General features: G+C 36.5%; 1 protein-coding gene across 4 annotated transcripts in view; it reads right to left on the bottom strand.

Annotated features, from left to right (window-relative positions):
• Positions 1-13,980, bottom strand: part of LOC115215469 (organic cation transporter protein-like) — a 104,432-nt gene that overhangs the window by 4,050 nt on the left and 86,402 nt on the right. For 2 of the 4 annotated variants that reach the window (XM_036506090.1, XM_036506089.1), the window contains exons 5-9: positions 12,581-12,752; positions 11,575-11,787; positions 9,532-9,758; positions 2,131-2,312; positions 536-699 (exon numbers count right to left, since the gene is read on the bottom strand). In XM_036506090.1, the coding sequence (XP_036361983.1) occupies positions 536-699; positions 2,131-2,312; positions 9,532-9,758; positions 11,575-11,787; positions 12,581-12,752 (958 nt within the window). The remainder of the gene's footprint in view (positions 1-535; positions 700-2,130; positions 2,313-9,531; positions 9,759-11,574; positions 11,788-12,580; positions 12,753-13,980) is intronic. The other 2 variants (XM_036506092.1, XM_036506091.1) reach the window with 1 other exon arrangement.

Below are 13,980 nucleotides of genomic sequence, written 5' to 3'. Positions count from 1 at the left end.
ATATATACATATATATACATATACATATTTATCTGCATATATATATATGTATATATATATATATATACACATATATATATATATTTGTGTCAGTATATATATATATATATATATATATATATATATATATATATATATGTATGCATATATATATATGTAAAGATATATACATATATATGTATATTTATACATACATACATACACACACACACACACACACATATATATATATATTCACATTTCTTTGTTCATAATGATGATGATGGTGATGATAATTATTATGCAGCTGATGGTGATGGTTATGATGATGATAATGATGATAACGTGATGATGATGATGATGATGATGATGATGATGATGATGATGATGATGATGGTAATGATGTGGCAAATGATAATGATAGCGATGATAATTATATTGGTGATGTTTATGTTGATGACAATGATATTAATGATGATGATGATGAGAATCATGATGCTACTACTGACGGTGATGATGACGTTAATGATGTTTAAATCATTTAAGAGACACCTACGCGAACTCCAGTTTTCCAGATTTGGTCACATCATTGAAGTTGTCCATCATTTTCCGGTTGTTTGTTTCGGGTAACAACAATGAAAATAGCCCCGCGATTATGGAAAGTGCTCCCATAAGAACCATCGGCAGTATTTGACCAACCTTGCCAGGAACAAAATCTGACTAAGAGAAAAAAACAACAGGAAAAGAAACAGCAAATAAAATACATGTTTTGTTTATTTTGTTGTTGTTTGGCGCCAGATCATTACTGAACAAGCATACTCATGGTCAGCGGTGTTCCCACCATGACCATCCTGTTTTAATTTCAGCATATATGTGTGTGTGTGTATGTATATATATATATATATATATATATAAAACACATATATATGTATGTGTGTGTGTGCAAAAAATAGTGGGTGCGTTGCGTTACGTGAATAATGTTATCAGAAGTCAAACACTTATCGTAACAAATAAACGAATGGAAAAAAAGAAGCGGAAGATGAGGTTGAAAAACGTATACCAAATGCTTAGATGAATGGAGAAGAAACACAGAAAGTCACTAACTCCTCATCAGTTATCGACCAAGGGGTCGGGTGCAATTTTGTGCCATTATTGATAATATTTCTTCCACCCTGGAGGCAACCAGCAAGAGTACTTGATGGAAGTTTAACCAGAACATGACAAGACGAAATGGGACGGACAAATAAAGATGAAAAAGGGGATACGGAAATGGAAAAACGAAAATGGATAAAAGTAATTCGAGAGGAGACTGTTTGTGGACGGATGAGGGACAAAAAGTGAGATAAATAAAGAGAATATGGCATTAAGGACAAATGAAGACAAAAAAAGTAATACATACACAACAACAAGCTAATACATATACAAACAATAATAATAATGCATATACAAGAAAAAGAAAGTCGGGGTCTAGCAGACAGACAAGTGTGGAGTAACGCAAAGGAGAAATAAAAGATGTCCGACTGGACAAGAAAAAGGCAGAGTGAGTTTGTTTTATTGTTCCAAGTAGCACAATAACAACAGTTTCAAATTGTGGCACAAGGCCAGCAATTTCGAGTGAGTTGGGGTAGGTCAACTACATCAACCCCAATATCTAACTGGTACTTATTTTATCGATCCCGAAAGGATGAAAAGCAACGTTGACCTCAGTGGAATTTCAACTCTGAATGTAAAGACGGACGAAATGCTGCCAAGAATTTGTTCCAGTCTGTTAATGATTCTGCCATCTCACCACCTGAAGTAGCAGCTTAATAATGACAAAGTTATTCCACTAAATTCTTCGTTATTTCAAAATTAATTAAAACAAATGCTGTGTATTTCAGGAATGTGGTAAGAAAAGGCTCAGCTATTTTACTAAATTCTTTGAAACAAATACAGTGTATTTCATCCCAAATACGGTAACAAATATGTTTATAGCCATTGTGCCTGGTCTGATGGATAATATTTCCTTATTCGTATGTTGTTATGTAAATCCATAGAAAGGTAAGCCTAGCTCTGTCTCTTTACTAGTTGTGCTGGTTCCATGATGGATGGACTAACAAAAGGGGCGAACAACAAAACAAATAGCAAGTCTGAAAGAATCTAAATACTTACAAAGTTGAGAATGTAAGGTGCCAAAGCCCCACCAACACGTGCAAAGGTGGACAAAGCCCCCAATGCACCGTTTCTTATACAAGTTGGGTATAATTCCAAAGTGTATAAATACACAATTGCAAAACTTGCAGTGATAAACAAACGGCCTAATATCGAACTGGCCGTTAACATCCATCGATGGGCTGAAAAAGAAAAAAGATAAAAGACAGAATTCTTAAGTAAAAACAACAAAAAATCCTTTTCGGTATTTCACAGACATGTGGACCCTTAATATAATTCTCAGGTAAAATCAAAATGACAATGGCTGACCAAGCAGTACATAATTTCAATATGTGGGCTCCCCATGACATCAAACATGACATCGTCCGCACTAGTGCCGGCGGTACGTAAAGTGTACCATTCGAGCGTGATCGATGCCAGTGCTATCTGACTGGACCCCGTGCCAGTGGCATTTGAAAAGCGCCCACTACACTCTCGGGGTGGTTGGCGTTAGGAAGGGCATCCAGCCGTGGAAACCTTGCCAAAACAAACTGGATCCTGAATGCAGCCTACTGGCTTGCCAGTCATCAGTCAAACCGTTCAGTCTATGCCAGCTTGGAAAGTAGACGTTAAATAATGACGATGATGATATATAATGATATATGCATATATATAATTATGATATATTGTTACACCATTCTAAGTTTAGTTAAACTTCGTCAACCAATCAATCAATCTCTTTCTTTCTTTCTCTCTCTCTCTCTCCACCCTTCTCTCTCTCTTTCCACCCACACAAAAATGAAACTCATTTCGACCATGAACGAGGTAGCACCAGTAATCATAAGATATATAACACATTCCATGAATAAATAGCAGACACTGCTACAGTTCCAAACAAAAGAAGGACTCATAAAAACCAAAGCCATTCTCATTAGAAGAGGAATATTCCAGGGAGACTCGCTCTCTCCACCCCTTTTCTGCTTGGTACTGACACCTTTCTCTAACTTGCTAAACAGAACTGGATGTGGATACAAATGTTACGACAAAACAATCAGCAGCCTTTTATACGTGGATGACCTAAAACTGTATGATACAAATGATAAACAGCTGGAAACATTAGTACAGACAGTACATGGATTTACCAAAAAAATAAGCATGAAATTTGGCTCAGGAAAATGTATCAAAGTAACTTTGGAAATAGGAAAACTAGTTAAGAGTAGCAACATCACACTAGATTAAGAAAATAAGAGAGAATTAGACCAAAGCCAGGCATACAAATACTTAGGAATCACTGAACTAGATACGATACAACACACACAAATGAATGACAAAATAAAAAAAGGATACTACAGATGAGGTGGATTGATACAGAAAATGGAGCTCAATGCAAAAAACAGAAAATAGCACTACTAGGCACTGGACACATCCTATGTAAAACACTTCCAATACAGTAACCATAAGAGCATCATAGTAAACCACAGCACATACCCAAGACACAGAGAGCTGCGTTCGGAGGTGCAGCGGAAGCACGTGATAAAAGTAAAACTACTGAATAATAATAATAATAATAATAATAATAATAATAATAATAATAATAATAATAATAATCCTTTGTCTATTCGGCTCTCCACCATCTGCTGAATCTATTTATAGACCCATAGAACATGACCTCTTTAACCAACTACTCCCCCACACAATGGCAGTAGGGGTGATGATGGTGAAAAAAAAAAACAATAATAAGATACTGCTGTGACTACACATAAAACAATATCATTGATGATGATGATGGTGATGGTGATGTTGATGATGATGATGATGGTGATGATGGGGATGGTGATAGTAACAACAATAATAACTGACAGATCCCTTTTTTTCTTTTTTTCTCCGTATTTTATTCTCATTATTTCGAACTAATACAGGCAGAGTGAGCCTTTTAAGTTTAAAAGAGGAAGGGAAAAGAAGGAAGGAAAAAGGGGAAGAAGGAGAAAGAAAGAAAGAGAGAGGAAAAAAGGAAGAGAAGGAAAAAATATTCGGAGATAAAACTATCAACAAAATATACAGACGAATACAGATCTGCTAGCCTTAAGAAGCTGCGCTACGAGCAATGCTTACGTGTAGAGAACCCTAAACTGACAGATCCATCTCCTAATGTAAGAGTGGAAGCTCGTCATGCTTCAATGTCAACAAATCAAACTATAAACCGCATTGGTCGTCGCGCGGATTACAAAAGATCACGTACTCGAAAATTGAACCAAATTCTGATTGAAAAATCAGCTACTGGATCAAATCTTCCCAACACACAGGAGCTGGACGTACCCCACAACCGGAATATTCCAACAGATGGCCATCCATGCTCATCACCGAATAATCAAAAGAAAAAGAAGGAAAAATGGTCTAGGGAAGATAATAAAGAAGTTCTTGCTGCCTTCTACCATGCCATATATTTCCCTACAGATAAATCTAACACTGTACAAAAATACTTAAACTGGAGACAGAAACACCCTGAAGTAAGACCCTACATAGACAGTAACAAACTTGCCAACGTCAGAAGAAACATTATAAAAAAAAATTACTGACTGAAGTAGAGATTGATCAAGTTAGATAAGAAATATCGGATAAAATGAACGAAGCTGCAGCTACAGAAGATAATACAGAGGAAATAATTATAGACCAGCCCAGGGCTGATAAAAACAAAGTAAGGATTGAAAGAGTTAGTTATAAGTGATAGGCAAAGTGAAATACTCCCTGAACCAATCATAAACACTAAGACAGATGAACATCAAATAGATAAAGAAAGTCACACAAATATTGACCCAACAAAACTACATGAGCTAAAAAACCAGATCATGATTGAATGGCTGAAAATTAAAGAAACCAGCATGGATGAACGTGATACACTCCCTAAAATCCGCAACTCTAACCAAAACATGAAAATAATTGGTAAAATCCGGCTTGCACTTAAGGATATAATTTCAGCTAATGATGTTGATATCACAAATCTCAACCACCTATACTATGCATCCACAAAAATCTCAACGATCCTATGTAGTGTAAAGATTAGAAAACGGCAACATTCCCACAAAAAGCCTTCTTGGCAAGAGCGTTTGCAACAACAAATTAAACTATTTAGATCTGACATTGAATATTTGAAAAACCTTAAGGTTCACAAGACTACCAAACCTACAAAAACCCAAAAATTACTGAAAAAATACAATATGAAAACTATACTTGATATTGATGCCACCATAGAAACCATCAAACAAAAGGTATCTGCCAAAGCTGCCCGCATAGTGAGGTATGAAAAGCGTGTTAGATTTTTCAAGGACAACAACATGTTCAAAAATAACCCCAAGAATTTTTACAGGAAGATAGGAAAAACAGCGTTTACTGTAAGGTCTGTACCATCAAAAGAAGAAGTGCAGGGATTTTGGAATAAAATTTGGGCAGAAGAAAAAACACACAACGAAAAGGCCCCCTGGATTGACAGAATATCTACAGAACTGGACTCCTTAGAAGAGCAAAAGTGGGAGGGTGTCAAGTTAGAAGATATAAGATCTGCTCTCAGGTGGTCAAGCAAATGGAAGTCTCCAGGAAAGGATAAAATACCTAACTTCTGGCTGAATGCCTTCCCAGAGAGCCATGAACTGCTAACAGAACTGTACAATGATGTTTTGCAACACCCTAGTAGGATGCCTTCTTGGCTAGTTAATGGGTTAACATTCCTGCTTCCAAAACGTGAAGAAACAAATGAGCCTAAAAACTATAGACCCAAAACTTGCTTAACAACTATGTATAAAACGCTAACATCTGTCCTGACGGAATATACTTATAGTTTTTTAACAGACAGCAGCATATTCCATAATGAACAGAAAGGATGTAAACGTGGATCCTACGGCTGTAAAGATCAACTACTCATCAATAAGATGATCTTAGAAGATTGTCACAAACGACACAAAAACTTATCAATAGCCTGGATAGACTATAAAAAGGCTTTTGATAGCCTACCACATAGCTGGATTAGGAAATGCCTGGAAATGTATAAGATAGCACCTACTCTGCGAAACCTTTTCACTGTAAGTATGAGATCATGGAGAACCACACTAACTCTGAACAGTGACAATGAATCCCTAAATGCTGGTGATGTAAAAATTTCATGTGGCATTTTCCAGGGTGACTCACTGTCACCACTCCTCTTTTGTTTAGCCTTAATACCTCTCTCAAAACTGCTCAATGACGCGCAGTACGGGTATAAAATGTTTGATAAAAATATAAATCATCTCATTTACATGGATGATTTAAAGCTTTTTGCAAAAAATGACCAACAACTCAAGGGCTTACTAGCGATAGTCGAACAATTCAGTGACGACATCAGAATGCAATTCGGCCTCAATAAATGTGCAAAAGCTACTTTTATCAAAGGAAAAATGACAGAAACATCTAACGTTAACCTTGATCAGCAGAATGTTATAAAAGAACTAGACCCAGCGGAGAGCTACAAGTACCTAGGGGTAATTGAAGGGAACGGAATAAGGCATTCAGAAATGAAGGAAAGGATCAGGAGAGAATGTTATCGAAGAGTGAGAGCAATACTCAAGACAGAGCTGAATGCAAGAAACAGGATCGAAGCGATCAATGCATTAGCCATACCAGTCGTGACTTACAGTTTCAATATCGTTAACTGGTCAATTACTGAAATATGTCAGCTCGACAGGAAAATACGAAAACTGTTGACAATGCATAGAATGCACCACCCTAATACAGATACAGAACGACTTTATCTGCCAAGAAAAGAGGGAGGCCGCGGTCTTTTAAAACTGGCAATAACAATGAAGATTGCTACAATTGGCCTAGACACCTACCTGAAAAAGTCTGAGGACTGGATGTTAAAACTTGTCTCAAAACATAAAAACAAGAAAGCATCATACTCAGTAACAAAACAGGCAAAGGAATATCTAAGGGAATTCCGAATACAACAAATTTCGGAATTAGAGATAGACATACAAGAAACAAGCACAGAAAAAGCTAGGCGCATGAAAACCCGTGCCAAAACTGCGGCCTTAGATATTCTGAATAATAAATGGCAAGAAAAACCTCTCTATGGGAAATACCCAAAGAGAGCGAATAATGCAGATATTGACAAAGCCATGACCCATCAATGGCTAATGGCCTCTGGCTTAAAATCTGAAACAGAAGGATTTATCATAGCAGCTCAAGATCAATGCCTACCAGCAAGAAACTACCAGGCCAACATATTAAAGAACAGCAGTATCCCAACATGTCGTGTATGCCGACAACAAAATGAAACCATTGGTCACGTTGTCTCCAAATGCAGTCTTCTAGCGCCTACAGAGTACATCAACAGGCATGATAGAGCTGCACAATATATTCACTGGGTAAGTTGCAAAAACCTGGATTTGTCCCATGAAAAAAACTGGTGGGAACACAATCTACTTCCAGTGCTTGAAAATGACCACATCTCACTCCTCTGGAACTTCACCATTCAAACTGACAGAAAGATAGATGCAAATAGGCCAGACATCTTATTGAAAGACTTCAGACAAAGAACATGCCTCCTCATTGATATGACTGTCCCAATCGATATAAACGTATCTGTCAAGACCTACCAAAAACTGAGCAAATATAAAGATCTTGAAATAGAAATCAGCAAAATGTGGAACCTGAAGACTAAAACAATACCTGTTGTCATAGGTGCCCTGGGAATGATAGCGAAAGGGGATGATTGCTACCTAACTCAGATACCAGGAAACCCCAAAATGGCAGAAATTCAAAAGATAGTGCTCATGGGAACTGCTCATATCCTACGCAAAATACTCTCTATGTAATCCCAAGGTTTAAAAGAAACGTTTTATTAAAATTTATGTATTAGACATTCACTAGTACAACACCAAAAAAACCCCGCAAATATATGGCACACTAGGCATAACAACAACGTGAACTTCCAACCTGTTGACTCTTGAGGTCTCTGGGTGAGACTTGGAGCCAGCTTGTACAAACATAAAGCAAAAGTCAAACATAGAATAAGAAAAATAATAAGCCATGAACAATGTAGTACCAGGCAGTGGCTCTCGTGGCTTTTGATCTTAACTGATTGGAAGTATTACCATGTACATTGTTTTGTCTTGGTATAAAAGATGGGCTACAACAAATATTCTGCTCAATACCACAGATTTGCTTGTCAGTTGTTTGACCGTAACCAGTTGAGCATGTCCCTTAGTGGCTGACGATATGTGCATCTCTGATCACGAGCAGAAGTAGTGGAGGAGCATCACAGCCATGTGTTGAGAGGAATTCTTCGGGGTTTGAATAATTCACCTTTGGAAACATGGGTGGTTCTTTCAACATCCTTAAACAACCCTTATTCAGAGACCTTTTGAGCGGGATGGGCTACTCGACCAGAAGAATATTCTAACTGGGCCCCACCTGCAAGGTCATGTGCTGTTTATCTTGATATGAGATCACCATGTCGCACACATATGGTTGTGATGCATGTGCCTGGTGTACCCTTATCAGACGGGTAGTCATGATGGGTATACTGGGCTTCGTATATTTTACTCCAGTGTCACTTTGATGGCAGGCACTGCTCTCTCACTCACTCAATAATGATGATCATGATGATAATAATAATAATAATAATAATAATAATAATAAAAATAATAATAATAATAAAAATAATAATAATAATAATAATAATAATAATAATAATAATAATAGTAATAGTAATAGTAATAGTAATAGTAATAGTAATAGCAATAGCAATAGTAATAGTAGTAGTAGTAGTAGTAGTAGTAGTAGTAGTAGTAGTAGTAGTAGTAGTAGTAATAGTAATAGTAATAGTAATAATAATAATAATAATAATAATAATAATAATAATAATAATAATAATAATAATAATAATAACAACAACAAGAGCACTCAGAGAGCGCAAACCTCTGCCATAGCAACATCAACGTCCTCTCAACAATTAGCCGGAGATGATCTTTAAAATGAGAATATCTGAAATAAACTCGACTGCTTTCACAAACGAGAATACTAAAAATGAACCCGACCGCTCTCAAATAATAAATAAAAGAAAAAATACAGGAAAAATAATCCGGAATCCTTGTCCGGTACTGGATCGATCCCAAAATCTAATCAGTTCATGCCAGTCCCGAGACCAAACATCCCTGAAAGTCTCATTCGAATCCCATCCAGCGGTTCTTCAGATTTCTTGTCCACGGACAAATAAACAAACAAACGAAGAAACACGATTGAAAACAATACCGTCACCTTCGCTAAGCGGAGGTAATCATACCATGGTACCGTAAGCTGCAGGCAGCAAACCCGCTACGTATGCATGACTCCAGGAGTTCCAACAAAACCTGTGATAAAAAGTAATAATGATAATAATAATGATTTGTTTACCTTTAGTGCCATAGAGGACGGGAAATATTCCAGCGATACAAGTGACTCCGGCCAAAACCATGACGCTAGCATGCATTTTTTTTCTTCCAACACGATTTAACAAAAGGATGCACAGAGTATAGCCCGGAAACTCGACAACCGAATTCAAAAAAAAATTCACATAGAGATTGCCATACAATTTGCCAACATTAAGAGAAAGGCCGTAATATACCAAGCTCACAGTTGCCCTATATAAAAGAAATAAAACAGTTTATATAACGTACAAAAATGCACAAAAATTGCTGATCAAACCCTGGTTAGATGTTTGCGTAATTTCTTAGAGAGAATTATGATAATTTGAACGTTGAGACCAACAGCAAGTAAAGTTATACAACTAACTGTCTAATATAGACAACTAAGACAACTCAACAGCTGAGACAGAGTTAGCCAATGAGAGCCAATTGAGGGGCAACTTTAGTGCGTTGGATAAATAGTGAGTAGATGGTTTGTATGTGTATGTGTCCATTTTTGGTTTATGTGTGTGAGTGTTTATGTTTATGGAGTAGAAAATATTTCGTGATTAGCAGAATTCACTGATTTGTCTGCATTGTCTGACACTTGTTAGCCTTCGGTAATTCTTAGTGAAATAGTTTTCTAAATTTGATGAAGGGCCCTGCCTAAATCATCATATCCTTCCTCTTCCTCACAGCAAAGAAATACCTAAAAAGGTTTGTCAGTTTGCCTCATGGTCCCAGCAGACAAAGTAGAAAAGGTGTTCTCCCAGATAGTGGTGAGCAGGGATGTCGTCCAGGGGCTGAGAATGCCGAAAGTCTCCACTGCTACAGGCTTGACCAGAAACCTGCCAAAGAGTGGCTAATACTTTGATAACATACTTTTATAGGCATCAGAAAGCTTATTCAGATTCAACACTTTTATCATGTATTTGCTAAAATACGTTAATTCTATTTGAATGAACTTTGAAAATAATGAAGAATTTAATGAAAAAACTTACCCATAACTAAGCTGGTGTTTGGAGCACAAATTAACATGAAATTTTATCATTAAATTTTAAATTAGATCAAACAGGAAGTTTGTATGGAAGAACAAGAGACATGTTTATGTGGGATGGCCCCTAATTTGCCATTTCTATATACGAAGACCAGGAAGAAATCTTGCGAAACAGAATTTATTTTAGCGAGATACCTATTGAAATCAGCTGAGGAGACACATCTACACCATTGGATATACCTAAAACTAATGCTCGGAATCCCAGCGAAAAGGGACGAATGCTTGACGGGTCGAAACAACTGTAGTGATTAATAAACATTCCCGTAAATTCCATATTCTGTTTCTCTCATTAATCAAATATTAATATATATACATGAATACATACATACTATATATATATATATATATATATATATATATATATATATATATATATATATATATATATATATATATATATATATATATATAAATTTAGCAGAAAATAAAGGAACCTTTTGATCAACAAACAAACTGGCTACCTTCAGTTATTATTTTTTAATACAACGATGGTAGTCAATTTGTTTCTTGATCAAACATTTTCTCCATTTTCTGCTTAATTTAAATTTGATTCCTGATAAAACTCTTGTTTATTTTGTTATTGCCTGTATTCTTTGATCATAGTATGCTTTCATATCCATGCCCAGGGTAAACAGATAATTTATACAGGTAGTAATAACGGATATTCTTATTCCTTAGACGGTTTTTCCAACTACTAAGTCTGCTTACATTATTAATATATACGTACATACATAGCTATATGTGTGTCTTTGCGTATGTGTCTGTCACCCACCTCTACTTAATGACCAGTGTTGGTTTGTTTATGTCCCCATAACTTAATGGTTAAAAATAAACCAATAGAATAAGCACCAGGCATAAACAAAGTTCTGGGCTCAATTAATTCAACTAAAACATTTTCAAGGCGGTGCCCCAGCATGGCCGCAGTCAGATGAGAGAAACAAGTAAACGATAAAAGATATAGAATACACAGAAAATGGTAAATGTAATATCACTTACCAGTTTAACATCAAAATTAAGGTCCGTTTTAGAAGCTGAGGAATGGTAAACATTTTCCAGATTTCTACTTTATTCTTGTTCGATGAGGAAATGTTGACGATTTGTGTTTGAGGCAAAACTGTTTTATTCAGTTTGGCGATGTTGCTAAGAATTAAGTTGGCATCTTTTGTTCTCTTTTTATTGAGGAGCCATCGGGGAGACTCGTCTAGGAAACTTGCAAATAAAAAACGGAAAATCTCATCAATACAACCGCATATACACACATATATACGTACACATATTCACATACATACATACATACATACATACAAACATAAAGATATTGGTAGATCGATAGATTGGTAGATAGGGAGATAGATAGACATTCGTTGAATGTGCCATACAATGAGACTGAACCCAGAACCATGCAGTTGGGAAGCAAACTTCTTACCACACAGCCACACCTGTTAAAAATCAAGTGAAGTCTATATTTAAAGCGTCCTAAAGTACCCGTCCATAAACAACGAATGCTTTCTCTGCAAAATTGGATTCAGACGAAGATACAGGTGTTAGATCAGAGGTTTGCTTTACCTAGAGAGATATCTAAACAAAGACTAAGGGTTCCTCACCCCCAACTGCCCTTTGATGGGTTTATGTTTCTCATCCTGGAGGGTGTCCGACATAAATCCCCACCTTACCCCCACCCACCTTCCCAAGCAAGCTTGTTAGGGTTGCAAGTTTAGCCGCCAACTATGTGACGAGTTGTACATACATGCAGACACACACACATCCATCTATCTACTCACACATACGTCCATATATATATATATATATATATATATATATATGTATATATATATATCAATCTATGCACCCTTACATTCATGTACTCACAGTGCATACACCTAGCCATACATACACCAAGTCGTACATAAATACATGCATCAATACACACATATGTACATGCACACATCCATCCAGCCAGTCAGCCACACACCCACCCACCCTTACATACCTTCATACCTACCAGACATAGACGATAGCGAACACCAGTGACGGGATTGATATTATGATTATCAAAATCTTCCAGGTCCTCACAAAGTAAGTCAGCAGAGAAACGATCAGCAGTCCGGCGGCAAACAGCATGTGAGCGACAACCGTAGTTTTCATTCTATTGTTCGCCGAAGAGACTTCAGCAGCTGGAATTTGAAACAATGATGAAAAAGAAAAATGATGACAACATATATATGTTTCCGCATACATACATACATACATACATACATACATATACATACATACATACATACATACATACACATACATACATACATACATACATACATACATACATACATACATACATACATACATACATGGTGGCTGCCTCCTCGTTATCGAGTATGGCCATTGCACAAAGCTTAATCATTGATGTTATCGTGCAATGCCTGTGCAAGAAGATTTTTTTTAAAGTGAGGAAAGGCTGTGCACTGAGTCAATCCCACTCACTAAACAACAGCAGCCATAATCCGAAGAGAAGAACAAGTCAACATCATCGGTAACCACTGAGCCGCAGGTTTTATATCGGAGTTATCCCAGTTACGTGAGTTACCTTCTCCTAGAAGGATGCCCTAACAAAGGCTAGGAGTTCTTCACTCCCAATGGTTTAACCGCGCGATCGGGTATTCAGTCCGATTATTTCTATGTCCCCGCGCATGATACAGCCTTAAGATATTTATCGGATTGCCGTTGACTCTCAAGAGTTCCTCCGCCCTTTGACGGGTTTTGTTTTTCATCCCGCAGGGTGTCCAATAAACACCCTCCTCATCAAGCAAGCTTGGTCGGGGTTGCCGGAACTTTTATATTTTTAAATTAATTTTATGTTTTGGCTTATGTTTTTCACTGTTTGATTTGCCTAATAGTGGTTTTATCTCTAATTTAATATAATATAATATAATAAATTTATGCTATAAAATTGGATTTAATCCTAAATTTAATTTTTCCCTGTAAGTTTGGATTTATTCCCTATATATATATATATATATATATATATATATATATATATATATATATATATATATATATATATATATATATGTATGTATGTATATTTCTGTGTGAGTTAGAGGTTGGGAAACCAACCAACTAAGGGATAGTACTTATCCAATATACTGCTCATATTCTTTTTCTGTACCTATTGTTAACTGTTTCTTATATGTATTAGCCCTCCCAACCGCTTAGACCTTTTGAAGAAGCTTAGAGACGCATTCATCATCCAAACTTTGTGTCCCCATCACTACAGAACACTGAAAAGATAGAGATGGCATGGAGGATTTCGTTGCCTCTTGACAGAAACGGATGTAAGGAACTAGTATCCACTGACAGTCTGATCTTTTGCTATTTTCTGTAATATTAGTACATGAGTATGTA

Source organism: Octopus sinensis, linkage group LG9 (assembly GCF_006345805.1).
Source record: "Octopus sinensis linkage group LG9, ASM634580v1, whole genome shotgun sequence".
Classification (NCBI taxonomy): Eukaryota; Metazoa; Mollusca; class Cephalopoda; order Octopoda; family Octopodidae; genus Octopus; species Octopus sinensis.
The sequence above is the reverse complement of the archived record's forward strand: the minus strand, read 5'-3'. Positions and strand labels throughout refer to the sequence as shown.